The sequence below is a fragment of the Argiope bruennichi genome, chromosome 5, assembly GCF_947563725.1.
Source record: "Argiope bruennichi chromosome 5, qqArgBrue1.1, whole genome shotgun sequence".
NCBI lineage: Eukaryota > Metazoa > Arthropoda > Arachnida > Araneae > Araneidae > Argiope > Argiope bruennichi.
The window spans coordinates 130,745,130-130,769,479 of NC_079155.1; the positions used below are offsets into that span (position 1 = coordinate 130,745,130).

A 24,350-nucleotide genomic window follows, 5' to 3' on the forward strand; every position below is an offset into this window, starting at 1 on the left:
CCAATTTTTACTTGTTATGGAATTTGAACTTGATACGAAGTTTTGGGTGATGATTTTGCTTCATTTGAGTATCTGAAAGTCCTGATCCGTCAGCTCATCTCTTGCTGCAATGTTCTGTCATTTTTTTAAATATTCATGACTGATTAGAAATGTTAATTAAAATTTTAAATCCTTATTTTTATGGCATCATGACATTTTGCAAATTTTCTGAAACTTTAACATTAATATGACTTGTACATTTAATATTTTTATTTTTGTAACTTCATTGTTTTAAATCTAAAATGTTAATTTTACGCAGATAATGGCCGTCAAAAATTTACCTTTTATTACCTTTCTTCCTGGAGATTGTAATATCTTGATCAAGACCGATCAAATAAGTAGCGTAACAAAATAATTCTTTTATTTACAGCTTTATATATTTACAAAGAACAACTTGTTCTCATCTAGGTTAATTTTATTTATAAAAATCAAATAACAGTTCAGTCACGAAATAGCTCCTCGGTCAAATCGGAGAATAAGTCACCTATAATGTTACCTAAGTCACCGAAAAATCACTTAAGCCCGAATCACACGAAGCTTCTCAAAAAATCAGGAACAACTTTTCCACACTCCGAATTCTAATTGGAACCTTTCTCTCCTCCCACTCGGGCAACAGATTGGCAACAGAGTTACGATGTCCTCAGCTTTTTAACGGCTGGGAAATTGATGTAAACATTATCAATAGCAGCTCTAGGTCTTTTCCTAGAGCTGGGTAAATCAGGATCGTATGCAGGTAGATTGAGTAACTCGTTGCGAATCTGGGGTAATTTTTCAAAGAACTTAATTGACGTTCTTTTAATAAATTCCGAAACAGGTTCAATTTTGAGGTCGTTATGTATTATTTTTCCTCTGACGTACCAGGGTGCGTTAACTATTTTCCTCAGTTGTCTGTTTTGAAAAACTTGCAACCTCTTGATGTTAGTGGCTGATGTCGCCCCCCATATTTGAGAGCCGTACATCAGTATTGGTCTTAAAATGGCTTTGTAGAGCAGAAGCTTGAGCCTAATCGATAGCTGGCTCCATGGAGCAATTAAGCTGTTGAGTTTACAACTCATTTTGGTAGCTTTGGAGAGGGCTGCTTTAATATGACTATTAAAGCTTAATTTTGCGTCTAAAACTAACCCTAAGTATTTGTATTCATTTACAAAAGGGACGGGTTGGCCGAATATTTGGATTGGGGCTAGGGCAGGCATATTCACTTTTTTAGTAAATAGGAGGCACGCGCATTTACTTGGGTTGACTTTTATTTTCCAGCCGATGAGCCAGCACTGCAAAATGGTCATGTACTGTTGAATGGGTTTTTGATTTGAAAGATATAACGGTCTTTTGTTTATAAAAAAACGAAGTTGCGTTTAAAAATACTTTACGGTGGATTTTGTTTTTGCATCTTACTCTCAAGTTTAGACAAGTTTTTATTTGTTTCTCCTCATATTTCTACTCTGCTAAATTCATTTTGTCCGAGGTAAGATTGTTCCTTTATATTTTGTGAATTTTTTCTTCATTGCAAGCTGAGTCGCACATTTGTATCAGTGCAAGACTTTAGTGATGAGTCCTTTCAATTGAATTCTGAAACTCTCGCCTTCAACACGATGCCTCAAATTACTGACATTTATTTTTTGAATGAAAAACCTGCCAAGGACCTTGTGCTAAATTTAGGTCAGAAACATTACGAGGAAATAAACGTTATTTTTTCTAATGCGAATGCTTCTTCTCAAATACCGCGCACAAACCCCATTCTGATGCAAACTTTCATAAAGCAAAATATCGACAGACACTCAAATATCATGAACATGAGATTTACCCGGCAAGGGAAACTAATTTTTACTACAAAGGATCCGGGATGCGCAAAACAACTTCTTAGCTTAGAGCAGATTAACGATACTAAGGTTACTTCAAACGTTATTTGGGAAGGAGTTACTTCTAGATTTCTGCTTATTGATATGCCCACATGTGTTCCACTCAAAGAAGTTGCAGATGAACTGCGACAGTTTAATGATATTGAAATCAGAGAGATGAGACGTTTTGTCAAACAAAATTCGACACAACAAACTTCTCCAATTCTCGTAACAATTCTGGGTACTTCTCTTCCAGATTCAGTTAAACTTTGGCTTACAATCCAGAAAATTCGACCTTTTATCGATCGGCCTAGACAGTGTTCAAAATGTTACAGTTTCCTACACCCATCTAGGATATGTTCGAAAGACCAAGTTTGCCAATTATGTGGAACAGAACACGTTGGAAATTGTCAAAACCCAGTTAAATGCATTAATTGCCAAGGTTCTCATGCAGCAACATCTAAAGCATGTCCCTTGTACGTCAAGGAACAACAAATTTTGGATCTAAAATGTCGTAACCACCTCACTACGGGGGAAGCACGACGCATATTTAATGCATCTTCTAATACAACTTATGCGACTGTTACTAGATTGAACACGGAACCCATTGACTTTGAAAAATCTTTAAACGAGAAAATGGAATCCATCATCCAAAACATCAACAAAAAGATGGAACAACACTTCAACGACAAAATGGAATCCCTCATCCAAAACATCAACAAAAAGATGGAGCAACATTACAATGCTCTATTGGAAATATTTCAAAAGACGGTCGAGTCTATGGTGCAACAGTTAATTCATGTGATTGACAAAGGTGAAAAAATTAAATCTCCATCCAGGAAGAAAAAAGCTTTACTTAATGCTTCGAAAAACTTCGCTAGTTCTACTAGTCAACCCATGCAATGGGATGCTGGTGGCCCTGCTGGGACTTCGGATTAATAATCTTTTTTTGCGCTTTGTTTCCTTTTTGCTGTTTTATGTTTCCTCTCCCACTTTACTGCTTGTTATTTGTTTCTCTTCTTTGCAAAGCGCTGCTTCAATTTTATCTTTCCCAAATGCTTGGATTTTTTCTTTTTTCTGTGTGTGTATGTCACCCCGGTGTTTGGTTGACCCCTTGCAGAGTTTGCAGATTGCTTTTTCCTTTTCTGTTGGTTTAATTTATTAGGATGCGTTTTGTTCAGTGGAATTGCCGTAGTATTAGGAATAAAAAAATCTGGCTTGGTATTCCCCCCTTCTCAATTTCAGATTTCTGGATTTTTCAAGAAACTTTTCTTTATGCTGAAGAAGATTTTAGTTTCTATAAAAAAAGGTTTTTTAGATCTCACAGGGAAGGCAGACTGGGAGGGGGCCTTTTAATTGGAATCCCCGATCATTTGTCGGCATACATAATCCCTTACGATGTACCTCAAAATTCGGACGTGGAAATACTCACCGTTAAAATCATTACAGCTTCTCTAAACTTTTGCATTACGCTCCTACAGGTTTTGACATTGAAATTTTCGGAAACTTTTTTAACTCACTTTCTGAACCAACGTTCATCTTTGGTGACTTTAATTTACATCACCCTTTTTGGGGCTCAACCACTTCTTCCAGACTCAGCAACAATTTTGTCGATTGGTTAACGGATTCAAATTTTGTCATTTTAAATACTTCGAACTCGACGCACATTACTCCTGCAGGTAACCAATCACTTCTGGATCTTACCCTTTGTTCCAAATCACTCTTCTGTAGCTCAGATTGTTTTGTTGCTGAATCATCTTTTGACAACGACCATTTCCCCATAATTTCCACCTGCAAAGTTTTACACAACAAACAAAGGTTCCTCACAGAAATTAAATGGCAATCTATTCTTTTTCAATCGGAAAAATTTTTTGAAGATACAAATCTTAACCTAGACTCAGTTTCATCAAACATTTCAGAAATCATATCCAATAATACTAGAAAAACACCTTTGAATAACAAACAATACCCACCCTGGTGGGATAAAACCTGTCACAAACTTTACAACCTTAAAATCATATATCGGAAGAAAGCATTAAAATGCATATCAACTAAATTTTGGATTCTTCACAAAAAATTCGCAAACAGATTCAAATTTTATAGTAAACAAGCAAAACAAAAATTTTGGGATAACTTATGTAATAGTGCAAGAAATCCTCGTTTATTTTATTCTATCTTAAGAAAACTGAATCAGCAATATGAAGATAATAACTCCTTCAACACCATTTCTGTTAACAATTCTTTTATCACAAACCCATTCGTGCAAAGTAATCTGTTCGCAGAATTTTATGCCAACAATTCCAGTACTCACGAACCATTACCAATCCAGTTTACGGACAATCAGGAAAGCGAATTAAACGGAGCACTTCAAATGGAAGAATTACAATTCGCAATTAAAAAATCAAAAACAACAACCCAGGTCCAGACAATATTCCCGCATCCTTTTTCAAAAAACTTAACAAAAATGCAAATTATTACATCCTTCAATTATTTCAACAGATTTTTAACACAGCATATGTTCCCAAAACATGGAAACATGCACTTATTATTCCCATTCCAAAACCAAATAAAGACAAGCTTCAGATAACATCATATAGGCCAATAGCTCTAACATCTGTTTTTTCCAAAATCTTTGAACGTATCTTATGTAAAAGAATTACTGATTTTCTTACAAAGAACAAAAAACTTCATCCAAAACAATTTGGTTTTTTACCATACAAGGACAATAGGGCAGCCACTTACTCATTATATTACAGCATTTCAAAAGCAAAGAGGGAAAAAAAAAACATTTCATTGGTATTAGTCTCGACATCGCAAAAGCTTATGATTCGGTTTATATTGACGGATTGATATATAAATGCTTGGAATTGGGCATCTGCGAGAAGATATGCGCTTGGTTGCATCAATTCCTTAGTCACCGTTCGTTTCAAGTGCGATGGTGACAAACACTCTCCGACATAAGAATTACAAACAAAGGATTAGCACAAGGTAGTGTCCTCTCGCCAATCTTATGGGCAATTTTTATATCGGATTTTTTTGAAACTCTTGAAAATGAAGTTGATTGTTTGATCTTTGCGGACGACATATTTATATTTTGCTCGCACCAGTCTATTGAACGTATTGCTAAGAAATTACAAAAAACAATGGAAAACGTACATCAATGTTGTACGTATTGGAAGCTTTCGTTTAATCCAGAGAAAAGTTACATAGCCGATCTTTCAAACAAAATTAATTTTACCCACCCAAATATCTCACTAGCAGGAACGAACATCCAATGGAAAAACTCAATTACATTCCTCGGAATTCCTTTTTCAAAAAGAAATCAAAACGGATCGATCTTAAATAAAATTAAAAATAAAGCTTTAAAAAAAATCAACGCATTAAAGGGTTTTGCATATAAACATTATGGCCCAAGAACAAAAGATTTAATCACAATCACAGACAATAGCATTTGCAGCTTATTCTTTTACGCCAGTCCCATTATCAACAAATTTCCAGAAACTTACATGAAAGCATGTAATATTATTCAGACCAAAGCACTTCGCATTGCACTCGGTGTTCCACAGTGGACACCAAATAAAGCTCTCCTTTACATCTCCAATCAGGAAATTCTCAGTGAAAAAATCAAACGTTTATCCTTACAATTTCTCATTAAGCAGATTTCTATCAGTTCCTTCTCCGCCATCTACAAATTAGATTTAGAACATTTCAATCTTGCTCTTATTGAACAGGACAAAATTTTTCTGGATAAAATTTTTTCTGATCTAAACATTAATTGGAATCGCATTATTTCTGATCAACATTTTTTGCAACTTCCAAGAGAAAATTGCAGTATTATTATTTCAAAATACCCTTTTCAAAACAAATCTCTCCCACACTCAGCTATTAATGGCAGTTTTCAAGAAACGCTTCAAAAGGACTTCAAACAGTGTTTCATTATCGCAACTGATGCATCGAAATCGCAAAACTTAACTTCAATCGCCGGCATTTCGGATCTGTCTCAATTTGCTTTTCGAACCCACAACATCAATTCAATTTTTACAGCTGAAGCTCTTGCAATTTGCCAGGCTCTGGACTATCTTTCCGTTCCTGAGAAACATTTACTTCTTCTTACAGATAGTCTTTCAGTTCTTACAGCACTTCAAAAATTTTCATATAAATCCCCATCCATTATTCATAAAATTGTGGCCAAAATTGTGGAAAAATCTCAGATTAACCAACATATTACTTTTCTATGGATCCCAGGGCATTCGACAATTTTATGGAATGAAAAAGCGGACTTGATCGCAAAATCAGTTACTGAAATCAGCCCATGCATTGAATGGATCGCATCGGAAGACATCATCTCACGCATCAAACAAATCTCAAAAAGAAAAACAACAGACAGCTATAGACAGAGCAAATATTATGAAATTCTTGGTGAAATTCCAGACATAAAAAATATTGCTAAAGGGACAAGAAATAGAAGAGAAGACATCATTTGCGCTAGAATATCTACCAAAACACTCATTACACCTGGCCTTCTACATCGTTTTAACCTGTCGAATCAACCAAATTGCGAAACATGCCACTCTTTGAATAATTTGGATCATATCTTACTGCACTGCCGAAAATACTCAAGCGTAAGACGTTGCCTGTGGTCGAAGTTGGGCCTCAACTCTCTTTCAAGCTGTAATTTCAAACAACTCACGAGCAAAGCATTTGCAGATAAACTCTCTCTCCATATTTTCCTTCAAGACTTGAAATTTTTTGACATTTATTGATTGAAGATATTGTTGAACGCTGGGATGACAGCCTTTGTAGCTAAAAATCCCTAAATCCCCCTCATTCAAACAAACAAACAAACTGTTGAATGTTTGCAATGACTATGTTTGGATCTCTATGCTGTGTAAGAATGGCGGTATCGTCTGCAAAAATTGCTAAGTGACAATTGCTAGCTCTAGGTAGATCGTTAACATAAATGTTAAAAAGAGTTGGAGAGAGTAAACTTCCTTGCGCACAACCGCTTCGGATTGGTCTGGGGGAAGAAATTACATCATTAACTCGTACCCGAAAATTACGAGAAAATAGGTACGAGCGTAAAATTTTGACAAATTGCGCCGAAAATCCAAGTCGCATGCACTTGAATAAAAGCCCTTCGTGCCAAATTTTATCAAAAGCCTTGGCTACGTCCAGAAAAAGTGCACCTGTGGTTTGGGACTTCACAAAGCCACTGTGAATCAATTCTGTAACACGAATTAGCTGGTGATTCGTCGACAGATTTTTACGAAATCCGAATTGCTCGGAAATTAAAATATTTTTGTCGCTGAGAAATTGATTCAGGCGTTTGAGAAGTACAGATTCGTACACTTTGCTCAAGCTACTAAGTAGCGAGATGGGACGGAAATTTTGAGGTAAAGTCAAATCAGAGTTTGGTTTTGGAATAGGGACAACCACAGCTGTTTTCCAGCAATCGGGGAAATAACAATGTTCTATTAATTTATTTATTAAAAAAGTTAAATATAAAATAAATCTAAAAGGGAGGTTTTTAATCATGCGATTAGTAATTAAATCCAATCCTGGCGATTTATTCGGCTTAAGGTTATTCATGAATACTTGAGTTCTCTATCACCAAATAGCTACTCAGCAACGCTTCCTGAATGGTCTAAACTCGACAAAGGGAATGTCAAGGATCCATCTTTGTGGACGACAGCCTCTTGAGTGCATATTAATTATAATCAGTTCCCAGCTAATGCCAGCTGAAGTGCACCTGGGTTAGACACTTAAAGATAACGGTTCCTGATGATTGATCGTTTCTTGATGACGTGAAAAGTTTAACATTTGGATATTTCGACGTTCCTCTCTTTTGAAGACATGAAGGATCTATTTGAAACGAGGGGTTACATATCTGTTTTCCCATTCCTTGGTATAGTAAGAACTGACCAAACATAATGACTATCCTAGTGAAAATAATCCTAGTGATCAATATTTTGTTTGAAATTAATAGTACTTTACAATGAATAATAACGGTTGATTTAACTGTCCATATTTTTTACTGTAAATGTGTGCAATTTTAGAATCCCAAAAGTAATAATTGTTTAAGTATATTTTTTTATTTAAATATCATTGCTCTTCTTTCCTTATTTAGAAAATTGAGAAAAAATAAGTTATATTATTTTAAAGTTTATTGTTTGTTTGTGTTTAACATATTTAAGTTATTAATTAATTATTAATTTTCAGTAAGCAATCAAAATTATCATTGATATGATTGGTTTAAAATTCTTAATCTAATAACTTTACTAATTATAATAACCATAACTATTCTTACATATATATAAATTTATTTATTTCGTGTATCTCAGAAACGACCCTAACGATTTGAATCAAATTTTCTTTTTAGATAAGATTTTGTTTTTTAAGTTTATTTGTATAGGTGCCTTTCTTGAAAAAAACTTAATTTTACACGCACACACAAAATTATTACTAACTATTAGAGTTTTTTTCTATCTGCTCTCATGATGACATTGCACCATCTGGGACCCGATTTTACGATGGTAAAATTGAGTATGAGTTCAAAAATATAAGTAATGATAGAAAAACTGTAAAATAAATACTGTAATATAGCAGACTGTTTTGAATAACATGTTTAACTAAGTGCAATTATAATTTTTAAAAAAAATTTAAATAACCAGTTTATATGTAGGTAAGACTAAAAAATATTAAGATGTAATCAGTATGTGATTCGTATCTAAATATTTTCTCCCCACCCCCCTAAAAAACAACAATGCAGAGCTAAGTTTGATTTTGCAAATATTTTAAAGTTAATTCCATAAATCCGTATTTTTCATAATCAAAGGAAGTAATTAAATATAGAGTTATATTAAAGTTATTGGTTTAAATATCTGTATATTACAAATTAAAAAAATATTTATAGATTTTTTTTTCTATATTGTTTTAAAATAATGTTTTCTTTTTGTGTTATTGCTGTTACGCTGTATTTCTGCATACTGTATTGTGTGTTTCATTATTCTGAATTGAAATTTTCCTTCATATCGTTTGGATATTGTAAATGTTCTCTTAATACAGTAATTAAAGTCTGAATTTTACTTTAAACTTAAATAAAGTTCCATTTAGGAATTTTTTTTTTGTGTGTATTCTATATATTGAGCATATACATTCAAGCCTCTATGTATCCAACTCAGAAACTTCTGAAAAAATTCTAAATATGTATATGTTTTACATTATTTTCTTATTACAAATTATTGTACATAGTGAATTTTTGGATTACAAAAGACCCTAAAATAATTTAAACTATCAAGAAATTTGTTTTTTGATATGTTCACATAATGATTCAAAATTTAATATTTTGTTTGCACATCTCCATTTTTCATTTCTTTTTTTACATTTGTTATAAAGATAAATATATATTTTTCACATTTTCAGATTTCTGTGTAAGGGTTATACTTTCTATAATAAATCTAAAACTAAATTTGTTGTAAAAAACTTGGTCTAAGGTGGGGAAAGGATTTAAGAGATAGAAAGTAAGAATAATATATGATCCCCTAGCAAGTGTTTATTATTTTTGTGAAGTATTTATTGTCTGTCAAGAATTTCTATTAAATTAAGAATCAGCAAAAGTTTTTTTTTTTCTTTTTAAATTTATATTCTTATAAACAAAATAATTATTTGCATTTTAACATCATTAATTATATTTAATTTTTTATGTGAATAACTGTTTGTTCAATATATATAATTTTTTATTCAATATACAGAAATTATTTCTTTAAAAAATTTTCTTTGATATATGAGAATTTCATTGTATATTATTAATTTGTTTTTAAAAAAAGTGTGGAAAAAGGGAAAACGAAAATTAAATCATCTGAATTCAACTTTAGTACCTAATGCTATATTATGATAACCATAAAATTGTAAAAATGCATTTTCATGTTCAAATTTCTGCCTTAAAATGCAATAAAGTTTTTTTTTAAAAAAAATCTTTTCCTTTCAGTTGCAAATGTGCGTCTTTATTTACCTCCAGTCTTAAAAGATTATGAAATAACAAAATATCCTGTTCTGGTAGAAGTGTAAGTTGTTGTTTTTTTCTGTGATAAATGGAATATTATTTCTTCCCTGTGGTTTTGATTTATAACATAATCTTTTAACTTCAGCAAATTTAATAATACAGTTCTTGTGTTTGCCACCATTATAAATTTTTTGCCCTCCTTTACATGTATATAAGTTATATTCTGCATCACTTTTATTCTTTAAAAGCATTGCTCCGGATGGATTTTAAAATTTCAGAACAAAAAAAGAGGTTGTCATTAATAATACATTGCTTGCAATTTTTTTTGGAAACTGTGAGCAATTTAATAATAATCAAGATAGATCAAATAGTAAAATTATTCAGAAAAATTGTTTAAAAATCAAATATTATATTGATAACAAAATAAAGAATAATGAATTTCATAGTAACATTAAAGGATGTCTTAGTTTTTAGCATTTTGCAGAAAAGAAATCAAAAGTTGTTAGTAAATTTATATAAAATACGATTTTAAATTTTAATTTCTATTTTCTTTTTATTCTTTTTTTGTAATTTTATGTGTGTGTGTGCACATGCATGCGTGCACTTTTATTTTTGTTATTCATGTATGTGAATAAGTAATTTTAATCATAATCAGTCCATATTATTATTTATAGTGAAAGCTATTTTTTTTTTCCCTAATAGAAAATTTCAAATATTTGTAAAAAAGCTAAAAGCATTAATTTGTTAAGGGAAATAACATTTATAAACAAAATATAGCATTTGTTATTTCATTTATAAAAAGTACAGTGAAATAAAAATACATTTTTTTCATTTATGATGTAAAAAAATATATTAAATATGTTTTAGACTCGTGTTTAATTTATTCTTATAATTTAAAGCTTCTTGATTTTTGTTATAAAACCATTTGCTAATAATACAGTACATTTTACTGCTTTCTGCTGTGAGAAATAATCATTTTATTATTACTTGATTTACTACTACTACTTGATTTCTGCATTTTTTCATCAAAATATTGTAAATAATTTCAGTAACAATAAATTGACAAACAGGTAGCGAAAAATTTTTACTTGATTGTTATTCTTTCTAAAATTTGAACTAAATTCTATGATCAAAATAAGCTACAATTTTTTTAGTTGTATTATGATTAATTCTATTTAAAATATTAAATACTATAATATTATTATGGTTATACTTAATTTTATAGATCAAGAAGTATAGGAATTATATGTTATGTTGAATTCCAATTTTATATAGATATGGTGGTCCTGGAACCCAGATGGTTACTGAGAAATTCACAGTGAATTGGGGTTCTTATTTGGCCAGCAAAAAGAATGTTGTTTATGTCAATATTGATGGAAGAGGAAGCGGTTATCAAGGAGACAAAATTTTGCATGAATTATATCGTCAGCTTGGTACTGTTGAAGTATTTGACCAAATTTCTGTAGCTAGGTAAGGATAATTAAATAACTGCTATTTTTTATTATTATAAAGAAAATATTTAACTTTTTATTTAAAATAAAAATAGTTTATCTTTGACACAAATCTTCTAGTTACTGTCTAATTACTGTTAAATATTATCAATATTTCTTAAGTAAAAACTGTAAAAAAAAAAAAATACATTTAAACAATAGTTAATATTTTTTGTAATTTTTAGCCTTTTAATGGTTACTTTCCTTATTCGTATATAAAATTTAAATTTATTTTTCACCTCTAAATTTGCAGAAATAAAACTACATTTATTAATATTTATAATTGTACAAATGGTCCACTCCCTCCTGAAAAATATTCAGCATTGCACATTATTATATGTATTAATCTTTTTAGAACATTAACTGCCATCTATATGCTTGCTTCCTATGAATCTGAGTTCAATATAATTATCTTGGACATTATTTACTCTTTTATAATAGCCAGCATGTTATATAAGAATGAATATTGTAGTATATACCTATAATTCATTTATTTGAGCATATAATTGTTTTTCTTAATTTTTTTAAAAGATTTAATTGCATCAAACAACATTTTTTTAAAATGAATCTTTATGAATATATGTTGAAGGTTGTTTTATTTTTGGCAAAATATTCAATCGGGTTTTTTTTTCTTTGTAGAAATGAGATTTTTGTTAAGCTAATACAAATTAATGATCTCTGTAAAATGAATTTCCAAATATTTTAGACTTAGTGCTTCTGATGTTTTATTAATCTCTTTACAATTACCATGACAAATAATTTAATTTTAAATAAAAAAAAATTAAGATAGTCCCTTATTAATAGATTTAAAAGGTTCAGATTCTGAAATACCATCTAATGTCTTTGTCCTTATATTGATTGTTGTTGTTTTAATTTTCATTTTACAAAAGTAACTTCTGCTTTTATTATACCAAATGCTTTGGTATTTGTTTTATAAATAAATTTGTTTTTACGTTTTCAAATATTGAGATTTCTTAAATGCTCACTTTTCATTTGTTAAAAATGTTATGCAAATATAAAAAGTTTGGTTTATTTTGACTTTTCTACTGTTTAATGTCAAAAATGAATATGTTTAGTATTATTGCAAGCGTTGAAATATATTTAAACAACATATCCTGCTCTGCCTTAAATATTTACATGATAGAGAAAATAATGTTTGTTAGCTATTTAGACTACTTGTAACTCTTTTCAAACTTCAATCCATGTAAAACACAACAAATTCGACTCCATTTATTTTGATTTCCAAACTTCTACACTGTTGGCACTACAGAAGAAGAAAAAACGGCAGCTGAAAAATAATAATACATGAAGACATCATATTCTCCCACCTTTTGATTACAAGAATTTAATTAAAACATCTCATAAATTATAAGGTAAAATGAAACTTAAGAGTTCAAATGTTCAAAGTCCAAAGTCTTGAAGTTTAGAGGGAAGTCTAACTTGTCTTCCCGATTTGGTTCGAAGGTCAGTCTGGTTCGCTACTTTATTGGACAAGTTCTTCATAAAGTCATTAATCTTATCATCCTCCCTCTGTTTATCAGTCTTCTTGTTGATCTGCAGTCTTTCATGAGGACTTTGGATTTCAAGCGGGTAGATTCTTTGAACAGGTCGAATAAGTTCTCCGGTTGATGTCTTTAATTTCACAACACATACTGCACCGTCCTTTCCAGGATAAATCTCTATGACTTTAGCCACCGACCAAAAAGTTCTCTCGTTGTCTACAGATTCGATCAAAACAACTTCTCCTACTTCGACTGTCCTGGCCTTCGTTTGAAGAACAAGTTGCCCCCAATATTCTAGGCGAAATCTTCGTTACAGTTGCTCTCTTAAGGATTGCCGATACTTAAATCTTTTGTTTAGATCAATTCTGTCTAGACGATCGAGATCAGGAACTCGACGATCGAGATCAGGATCAGGAACTAAGGATGTGTTGGAGAAACATCACAGGTGTTAACGGGATCAATGCATTGGGGTCTTCTGTTACGTAAGTCAGGGGTCTAGAATTGACTGTCGACTCAAAATCACATAGGATAGTGATCATTTCTTCATAACTCAACGAGACATTTCCCAAAATACATCTCAGCTATTACTTTACCATTTGAATCAAACGTTCCCAAAATCCCTCCCCCCATCAAGCGGCAGATGGGGGATTAAAAATCCAAGTGATTCGTTTTGCTGTTGTTTCTGTTTCCACTTCACTCCAAATGATGGTCTCGAACAGATTTTCAGCACCAACAAAGTTGGTCCTGTTAACTGAAACTGTCTCAAAAGTTTTGGCTGCAAATCTTTTATACTTCACACATTGAGATACTACTCTACTAATAGTGCGTCGACCACTCAATATCCAGTATTTCTCACGCAACGCAGACATCAGAATATGCATTCCAGCATAAAATTTTCTTAAATGTACGTCTCTAATGAGGAGTTCTACAAGTTGTGTTGGCTTGGTAAAAGGACTTGGTACTTAAATTCATCTTTACGTTCGGTAAATTTTGTTTTGACTCGTAAGACACCTGCCTTGTCTTCATACACACTTAGAGATTTTAATCTACTCAAATCGTTTGATACAAATGATTCATGCTGAACTATTCGATAAATTCTAACTTCAGCGTCTTTAAGTTCATCTGTTGATAAGGGTCCGGCCAACCTCTTTAGTTTACTCTTATTGGCATTGTGGATAAATCTCAAGATCCAACCAACCATTCTCACAATTTGCCGAAGGTTGAAAAATTGGAAACGAGCCATGAATTTTCTATTCCATTAATCATTACGTTACTTCGATTTTTCGTTGAGAATTTCGTCTTCTTCAGTTGAGAGTTCGGAATGTGGCCACTCCCTTTTCCAATTTTAACCTCAATGGTCCCTCCCACCATCTCGATTTGATCAGTTTCGTTACTGCACAACCTCTTGAAGGTAAGTCGACGGGATTTTCTTTCCCAGGAACATGTCTCCAATTTTTTGTGCTTATCAACTTGCGTATCTCATCAACCCTGTTTGTTACAAATACTGTCCGTGATTCAATTTGTATGATTCAGTACAATGCCGTGGATGAATCGGTCCAATAATACTCTTCGAAATCATATCCTTGCATGTTGTTCTTCATGAAATACGTCAGATGGACTCTAATGCAACAGGCCATGAGCTCCAATCAAGGAATGGACGTACTTTTTAAAGTAGCTATTCTACCCTCCGCAATGAACAGTTGGACAGAAATATTCTGTTCTGTTTCACAACACAGGAACACAACTGCAGCGTAAGAAGTGGCAGAAGCATCTCAAAATGTATGTAAGGAGATCTTAGAATTGATACAGAGAGAAACATCTCGAGGTATTTTCACTTCAGTCAAAAATTGCAGTTCGGCAAACTATTTTAGAAATACTCTTGAAATTTCTTCAGGGACCTCCATGTCTCAACTCAGCTTAGTCTTCCAACTCTGTTGCAATAACAACTTTGGACACAACATCACAGGACAAATTACATCTAAAGGATAAAAAATCTTGTGTGTGATGGAATACACCTTCTGGTAATAGATCCTTCGGGTTTTTTTAACTTGGCTGACATTCCAAAACAACAGATCAGCATCTTTGTCCCACAAAACTCCCAACACAAGAACAGGATCAGATTTTATGGAACTGCAATGTAGACTTGTATGCTTCCTGCCTCTAAGGTCAAACTACGCTGCATTCATGACATGACTTGACAACTGGATGAAACGTTTTAAATCTTCCTTTGTATCTACTGATGTAACACAGTTATCAACATAGTAGGCTTCTTTTAGCTTTTTAGCAATATCTTCGAGTACAGAATATAAATACTGGTCCAAGAGGTGTTTGATAACTGTTCCAAGAAGATAAGGGCTGCAGTTTAAACCAAACTCTACTCTGCAGTCCTGAAATGCTTTCAAAGCTTGGTCCTCCTTTTCCCACCAAAGTAATTTTAGAAAATGCCGGTCTTTGATATGAACTGATATTTGTAAAAAGGCTTTCTTGATATCGGAAATTACTCCTATTTTCTTCTCTCGAAACTTAAAAAAACGAAACGATGGTATCCTTTCGAGGACGTTTGGACTCTTCGCTAAGCAATCGTTCAACGATTATTGACTCTTTTGTTCACACGATGCGTCGAAAACCGGGTGTACGGGGCTCGTAGAATGATTCTTGAGCATTCCCCGGTGAGCTAAAAAGTGCTCTTCCTCCATAGAGCACTCGGTTATTATTCCATCTTTTTTCCAGCTCTCAAACGATTTATCATAATCAATAAACTTTTTAACATTCCTAAATTTGCAAGTCGTTAAAACCAATCTTTTCTCAGCAACTTCAAAATTTGTAGATAACTCTTCAGGATCATACACCCAAAGAAGATTGACAGAGTACCGTCCCTCGTCATTAACAAAAATAGTTTCGTTGAAATGTTTTTCAACTGCATATTCCATCTCTTCTTTGGATTGAGTTTCCACCGGGTCAGTAATACCAATGCTTTCAAGTGACCACAAGTTTGTCACATCACTGGAATGTATTAATAGAGAAGTTAAAGCTAAGCCATAAGATTCTGGCTCAGGTTTTCCGAGAGTCTTTCCCATTATCATCCACCCTAGCCACGTCTGTATTGCGAACAATCCATCCGCGAGTTCATTAATTACTCCAGTATATATTAATTAATTACTCCAGTATATATCCTATGAGTATTTCGATGGGTGGTTGCCCAAATCCAACATCTGTCAACTGGATACCCATTTTCTTGGCCCTTTGAAAACAAAGTTTGTTGTTAAGTCTGGGAATAGAACCGCAGATAACTGGCTGGTTCAACGCTTGAATCTTAATCGAGTAATCATTATGAAGACTGTTCAAGCATACGTTGTATCTTGAATGCTCTTTTCTTGTGGTTACTCCACCGAAGAGTACTTGGGTTGACATTTCGGTAGAAAATGGCTTAAATCGCATTTCTTGAATAGTACTATCTAAAATATACGATCTTTGGGACCCAGTATCGACTAGTACTCTCACTGTCTTTTCCTTTCCTTGAAAAGAAAGTCTAACGAGTAATGTTTGTAAAAACACCTCAGAGTAACATTGATTAGACAGAGTATTATTCATCTCACTCTCTGAATTTTTCTTCGCAATTTCAGGGCACATGACGATTAAATGTCTCTGGGAACATACCATATATCTAATATTTGCAGAACTTGGAACGGTGACCTACTCGCAAACAAGTAAAACAACATTTTTTCTGTTTCAAGAGCTCCAGTTTTTCACTGAGCTTTAAAACAGTTTTCTACTTTTTGATTTTTCTCGCAAAACACACGGTTTATATCTTCAATAGGTTTCGATCCAATAAGCAACTCGTTTGCTGTTGGTACGACAGGAACATTTTCTTTTACATTCTCCACCTTAGGATTCTTTTCTTGTTTAAACCCTGTCTTGGCCAAAGAAATTCGCTCTACGCCCGCAACTTCAGGTCTCAGAACAAGCAATAAATTTTTCAGTTTCTCATTGTAGCTATTTTGATCCTCTTTAACTACAACAGGACTTCGTAACCATACTCGAAGAATTTCTTCCTGTATGCAAGATTCAACTAATGGAAAAGCATGGCGGCGTATTTATCTGACGTCGAACCAATGGATTCGAGTGCTCTTAAATGCGATTCCAATCTGTCATATAGCTGAGCGGTATTTAATTTCGATTTCATTGACATGAAATTTTTTATAACAAGTCCAAGTAATTCTCTAACATAGAATTCAATCATCAATTCTTCCCTCCCAAACCGTCCCTTTAATGCTTCAACTGCCTTCTCATAATTTTCTGCGGTGGGATGAAAGTCTCAACTATTTCAATTGTTGGGTTACTTGGCATCATTGATTGGATTAGATACTGAAAATTTATCGTCCGAAGCCATCTCTAAGTCGTTATGAATTCTGCTGAACTGGCTCCAAAATTCTAACCATCACCACCAAATTTCAAAAATTCTATTTTGGGAATTTTCAGTTTTGTTTTCTTAGCCAAAACATCCGGCTCTAACACAGCTTTATTCAAATTACGTACAAATATTTCCATAGCAACCCGGGCTTCAGTAAGCTTTTCGCGATATTCTTCTATATTTTCGTATTCAGAATTATATTTATCTGCTAAAGTTATATCCTGCAACAAAATATCACATATTTTTTTCATCAAAAACGTTTAAGTTTTTAGACAGACGGTCAGAGGCGGCATTAGCAGGGGGGCAAGGAGGACAATTGCCCCCCTGTCGGCAACCGCTTGCCCCCCCCCCCCGTCGGCGAGAAATTGAGAGTTTCGTCGGCAAAATGTTTCACCACTTCAAAATGGTTGTGGGAAAGCACACTATCTCGACAACATTTAAAAAAACATCTTAAAGTTAATATGTTGTAAACAATCAAAATATCCAAGTAACTGTTAAAGCGGTTTGACTATGTTTGGTAAAATAATCGATAGGGTGGCAGGTCAATAAGATGCCGCATTTTGCGGACGATTTTTGATCACCTGACTATGAACGCAATTTGATAGATGTAGAAGTTAAATTCACAGATTTTCAGGTTTTTGATTGAAATGTCGTTCATTAAGCTTCTAATTTGCATTACTTTTGGCAATATATCCGACAGGGTGAATAAGTTATCTCATTCCGCCGTTTATTTCTTGATGGCCGACTATGAACTGAATACGATGGAAGTTCGCTAATTTTCAGACATCTTATATAAATGTCGTCCATTCGGCTTATAATTTGCTTTACTTTTGGCAAAAAAACCACCAACATGTCAAATGAGTAAGAAGTCACTTTTTTGCCGATTAATCTTTGTTTTTCGGATAAGGTTTATCATAAGCTATGAGAAAAAATTATTTTTATCGAGTATTTCGATTATCTGCAAGTGGAATTATTAGGGAAAAATACTTTTATATTTTACAAGAATAGAGCGATAGAGTTATCCTAATTCGGAATTCAATCAATCATTTTATGAGATTTTTAGATTATAAAATGAATCATTTTATTCATCTAATTGTTACTTCTTCAGTGATGAATTGGTAAATTTATTTTATTTACTTCACTGTGAGAATTCTCTGACTAAAATCTAATTTATGGTTAAACTAAATTTAATAAAACACTCTTTTCTCTAGATACTCTTGTGCTTAAAAAGTTTCTTTTTCATTTTTTTTTTTTTTTTTTTCTTTTAGATACTGTTTGCAGTAAAATCTATATAATTTCTGGTGCTTCTAAATTTTTAATAGATTTTAGATAAAGATGTCTTGATAAAATGATAATGTATTGGTTAAAATATTTATTCATAGAATATTCATATATGATATATTAATACCTTGACATATGGATTTACTTAACTGCCTAGCATCTTATTAAGGATAATTATTATTGTTTTAATTCCTAAAATAATATAAAGTCATTTGAGGCACTGATGCGTTTTCAAGTGATTTTTGCATTTTAAATTACTTAATACTTTCACTTAATTGTAGATTAAAAATTTAGTAATTCGATGCGCGATCCAGACTCGTCATTGTATACGAAGGGATTAAGAAAAACCAATGCATGCAATTGAGGGAATAACAATAATTTTTTTGGAGGAATATTAGCTTGCAATAGCTTCGAGGGAAACAAGTATTTAACCACGAGAACACGTTCTTAAAAATGAAGATAGATTCTAAATCTAAAGGTTTTTTTTGTAAAACGCTTTGTTTTTTAAAGTCTGATAGCTTTTTAGCACATACATGATACATGGGAAACCTAATGCTTAAACCGCTCATTTTTCACACGTTCATTTTTCAATCTTACATAAAATAGGTAAGTTAGTACATATCTTTACAAAATATCTTCCCCGACCTTCTTACGAAACAACATCATTGTACCTTTTCAGCATTCTATATTGTTCGTGTCCGATCAATAGTAAATTTTTGTTGTACGCGCTCGCTTATTCGCCTCCGTTTCGAAATATACCTGAATTCCTGCTCGTTGTTGCAATTCTTAAAAAAATTATTTTAGGTAGGAGACTATACAAAAGAAAAAAAAATCGGTTCTTGGCGAAAATACTGAATATTCCTTTTTATTTATCATGCAGGATTTCTAAAAAATTTCTGTTATAAAACTTTTTGATTATAATTTCTACATTCATTTAAATAGCTTCCATGATCAGAACATGTATTTGTTCAATTAACAGTGACACAGCATTATGCCACAGCCTGTGTTTCTATCTATATACTACAATCTAGAATGAAATATAATTATATTTTTTCCCAAATTAGATCTTAGCTCAAGTAAATCTCAAGAGTCTCATAAAAAATAGATTCAAATATTGACAATTTTTTAATGGAATTAAAAAAAAAACTGAGAACATTTTTTTGTAAATATTTAACAACGAAAGAAAGTATCTCAATAAAAAAAGAAGCTAAAAAAATGCTTAATTTCCTTTAATTAAATGTAAAAACTAATTATTGTGAGTTTTGAAATCAAATTAGGGAAATTGTGACTGCCCCCCTGTCGGATTTATCTTGTCCCCCCCCCGTCGGCAAGTCTCTACCGCCGCCTCTGCAGACGCTCAATGTTAGCCATATGAGTCTGTATCACTTCTAGTTTCGGTTCTTCAACCACTAAATTTTTCTTCAAATTATTACATGTCTTCGTAAATGAAGAACGAATAGGCACTCTTTGCATAACTAATAAGTCTATTTTTAACTTCTAATAGGAGATTTGAAACAATATGAATCGCCTACTTTCGTTTCGGTGATCAGCTTAGCGCACTAAAGGTCTGTGATAACATCCGGAGTTCACCACTATGTTGCGAGCGTCGGAATATACTATTTACCCAACATAGCCTTCTCCGCCGAAGATATTTACATGATAGAGAAAATAGTGCTTGTTAGCTACTTAAACTACTCATAACTTTTTTAAACTTCAATCCATGCAAAACACAACAAATCCGACTCCATTTATTTTGATTTCCAAACTTCTACACTGTTACGACTACAGAAGAAGAAAAAATGGCAGCTGACAAATAATAATACATGGGGACATCACAAATATGCAAACTTTTTAGCTGTTGTAGCTTTTTTACAATCTTCGGAATCTGCATGTGCCCAAAATGTTATATTTAAAGAAAAAATTTTAAGCTATATAAATTATGCGTGCATTCTCACAGCCTCTTTTTCTTACTTTTTACCTTATTTATGTGTGTATCGCTATAAAGTAGATCATGGATTTAGCAAAGAACTTTCAAAAGCGTCTCTGAAAAGTTTTTATTTTTTGTAATCATGAAAAACATTAAAATGATCAATGTTAAAAATTGACTATTCATTTCTCAATTTATCTGTCATATATATATATATATATATATGTATAATTTTAGTTACTTGAAAGAACATCTTACTTATATTGATGGTAAACGTATGGCAATCTTTGGTTGGTCTTATGGTGGTTTTGCCTCAGCTTCAGCTTTAGCAGACGAGGAAACTGTCTTCAATTGTGCTATATCTGTGGCCCCTGTAACTAGTTGGCTATATTACGGTAAATAATTTTACATATATCCATTAATTTCTTTTTTACATTTTTTTCTCTTGTATTCTTTTAAATTTGTCTGGGCTTGAAAATATTGCTTTATTTACAGCAGAAAATAGGATATATACTTATTTGCATGTGATAAAATCTAAAATATTTTCAACAATTTTAAACGAAATTTTTCCTATATATTATATTAGGAGGCGACCAGTTAATTTCGTGGGATAATTGGCTTCAAAAATTTTAATTGTATACCTTATGTAGTTTGATCTTCTTGACTTCCTCAATAAATTATTTTTTTAATTTTTATAGACAAATAAAAGGTCTATTTTTAAAGTGTTACTCTGTTCTGTTTATTGTGTCCTAATTCTCTATAATTGTCTTTGTATCACAGGAAAGAGCAGCAATCTCTAAAAATGGACGGACTTGATTTTTTTTTATTATTGCTTAATTCTGAGATTAAACTTTAATTGTATATACAACAGAATTATGAAATTTTAATTGAAGGCACGTTCTATACAGAAATCTGCTGAATATGAAGAAATAGGCTAAATTGTCAGTAATGTTGGGAGTAGCATGAAATATTACTAACTATAATAAAAAAAAAATTTTAGTGCCACTTCAAAAATGAAATTAATTATCATAAAATATGCTTGAAGTAGTTTTTAAAAATAGAGGAAATATTTGGCAAACATATATATATATTATGAAATGATTTTTGAATTTTATCCTATAAAAATAATTTTTCCCCTGAAATATTTTTAAAAATTATAGAGAAAAAATAAAATTATTCTTAATTTTTAATTAATTAAAAAATTGTTTTGAAGTATTCATTTTTACTCTCTAAAATTTATATGTACCAAGTTTCGTAGCTCAAGGTTCGTGCAATTTAAATAGTGAAGGTAGTTCTTTTTAAAAGTTCAATCATTATTTAAAAATTGTATGTTGATCATTTTGCAGGACTGATAAGTCAATTATTAACTTTTTTTTAAGCTAGTTTACTTATTAAGCAAGATATTTGAAAGATAGGAATATTTTAATCCCTTCTAAATACATCTTTGCTTTATTTGAAGTAAAACTCAATATTATTCGAAAGCAGCAGAAAATTTAACTAGATTAACGTGCGAAATAGAATTACAAGAGCAAGTTTGATGAACTTCATATTCTTTTTCTAGAAAACGTATTGAATTCAAGAAAATCTTAATTAAATTTCAAAATTCCATGAAAATAACTGCCTTCTCTGTTCTTTAAGAATGTTTGTACAATTTGTAAAAACAAACATAGAAAAAAAATGAATTGTTTTTTTTTGAAAAAGTTTTTATCAATAAAAAATTAAATTTTTACGTTTTTATTTTTCATTATAAATTACTAAGAGTTCTGAAAGAGTTTTCATTAATTCCAAAGAGTTCTCTTTAATAAGATCGTATAAATAAACAAAACCAAACATTATTTATTTTCATTAATTATTCACTTCATATATAATATTTTAAAAATCTATTGGGGTTTTGTTTATGTTTGATGTAATCAATCTTTCTATAATCCCTTAAGCTAAGCTCATGCTAGGAAAGAATTATAGTAAATATAATAAAATAGGAAAAAAAATTCCTTTTTAAGTAGAAAAATATTTATTCTATTACTATATAAGTAGGCTAATTTATAAATGACTCAAAAGTATTTGTGCTGTTTTTCATTACATGATTTTCTAAATTTTGGCAGAAATCCTCCAGTTACTGTCATTATCTCGACTAATAATAATGATGAATGTGTGTGTGTATGATGGCACTCGACAGGTCAAGTGTTTATCCAACTATTAAATTTTATAAATATATATTTTGAAAAGCAGAAATATGTACTTCGAAGCAATTTCATTTTTCAAATTTTAATTAATAAAATAATTAAACTGAATTCTGATGCTTTTCTGAAATAACTTCCAAAAATATTAAATAAAATAAATTTTGGACTATTTTAAAATTTAAAAAATTGCCTTATTGATTACACCAATTTTAAAAGTTTGCAAATTTTTCTTAAATTTTGGCAGTTTATTTAAATTATTTTTTTGTTTAATTTCGAACAATGGGTTACATTGTTACCCCAAAATTCAAACAGTTTTCATTTTTTCATCAAATATTTAAATATGTTCTAGCATTATTGAAAGTTAGGCAGAAAGGATTCTGTTTAATCTGTGTGTAATTTACAAAAAAAAAAAAAAAAAAAGAGTAGTTACAGTGCTACAAAATTTAGAAAATAATGAATTAAGTCTTTATATTTTTAATCACACTATGATAACATGAGACTATTTCCTGAATAAGTGTAAGACAAAATAACATGAATTAATATTTGATAACAACACTTTACACCTTTTTGCATTGAACTTTATTATTATGAACTGTTTATATCTACCATGATTTTCCCTACCATAGATTCTGTTTATACTGAGCGCTATATGCAGAGCCCTTCACCAAAAGATAACTTTGTAAATTATGAGAAGTCGGATGTAATGAATAAAGCATCTAATTTTAAAGGAAAGAAGTATCTCCTTGTCCATGGCACTGCAGATGGTAATTTGTCTTTGTCATTTATATATATATATATATATATTCCTGTTTTGAATAATCCATTTTCTGATTCTGCTATTAGTACTCAAATAAACTTTAAGTCTGGAAGAATCTTGATATTCTTTTGTAGCGCTTTGTAGCTTGGAAATTACAGAAAGTTTTTTTAAGTACAAACATTTATAATATTTTAAATGTATTTTTCTAGTAAAATCAGTAAACTTGTATTATGTCAAATATTGAACATAGGCGATACTGACAATTGAAAATTATGTGAAAAAAAAATTTCAATAGAAATTTATCTTAAAATTTAACTAGATTTTCATTTTATGCAACTTTCTTTTGAATTCAACATTAGTAAGGTTTAAAAAAAAATTAACGTTTCTCAATATGCTAATTCTGAGATTAATGAATTTTAAAAAAGATCAATAATTTCTATTATTTTATACCACTGAAATGTAATTTGATTTTTTTATTAATTTTTTATGTTATTTGATTTTTTTTAATATTATATTAAGTAAAACGATTTTAATTGTTTTAATTGCTAATTTTTCTTTGAAGCATAAGATACTTTAAAATTAACCTGAAATGTTGTGCTTTTTGAATATTTTTATCAATAAATTTTGTAGATAAAGCATGTTTCTTTTTTGCAGACAATGTTCATTGGCAACAATCTATGATGCTTGCCAAAGCTTTGACAGATGCAGGAGTGATATACCGCATGCAGGTATGTAATATTTTTAATGCTAAAATCAGTAAAAGAAATTCATTATAAAAAACATTATTTAAAACAACGAAATTAAAATATTTTCTAAAACAATTATCAAAGAAAATTTTTACAAATTCTATTCTGAATAATCAATTCTGTTTTGTATACAATTTGTTTTAAATATCTTTAGTTATTTACTTTTGTTACAAGTTCAAT

General features: G+C 31.2%; 1 protein-coding gene across 8 annotated transcripts in view; it reads left to right on the forward strand.

Annotated features, from left to right (window-relative positions):
- LOC129969706 (inactive dipeptidyl peptidase 10-like) overlaps positions 1 to 24,350 on the forward strand; it is a 203,563-nt gene that overhangs the window by 175,272 nt on the left and 3,941 nt on the right. For all 8 annotated transcript variants that reach the window (XM_056084395.1, XM_056084399.1, XM_056084397.1 and 5 more), the window contains exons 16-20: positions 9,862 to 9,937; positions 11,152 to 11,346; positions 20,725 to 20,882; positions 23,294 to 23,431; positions 24,079 to 24,152. In XM_056084395.1, the coding sequence (XP_055940370.1) occupies positions 9,862 to 9,937; positions 11,152 to 11,346; positions 20,725 to 20,882; positions 23,294 to 23,431; positions 24,079 to 24,152 (641 nt within the window). The remainder of the gene's footprint in view (positions 1 to 9,861; positions 9,938 to 11,151; positions 11,347 to 20,724; positions 20,883 to 23,293; positions 23,432 to 24,078; positions 24,153 to 24,350) is intronic.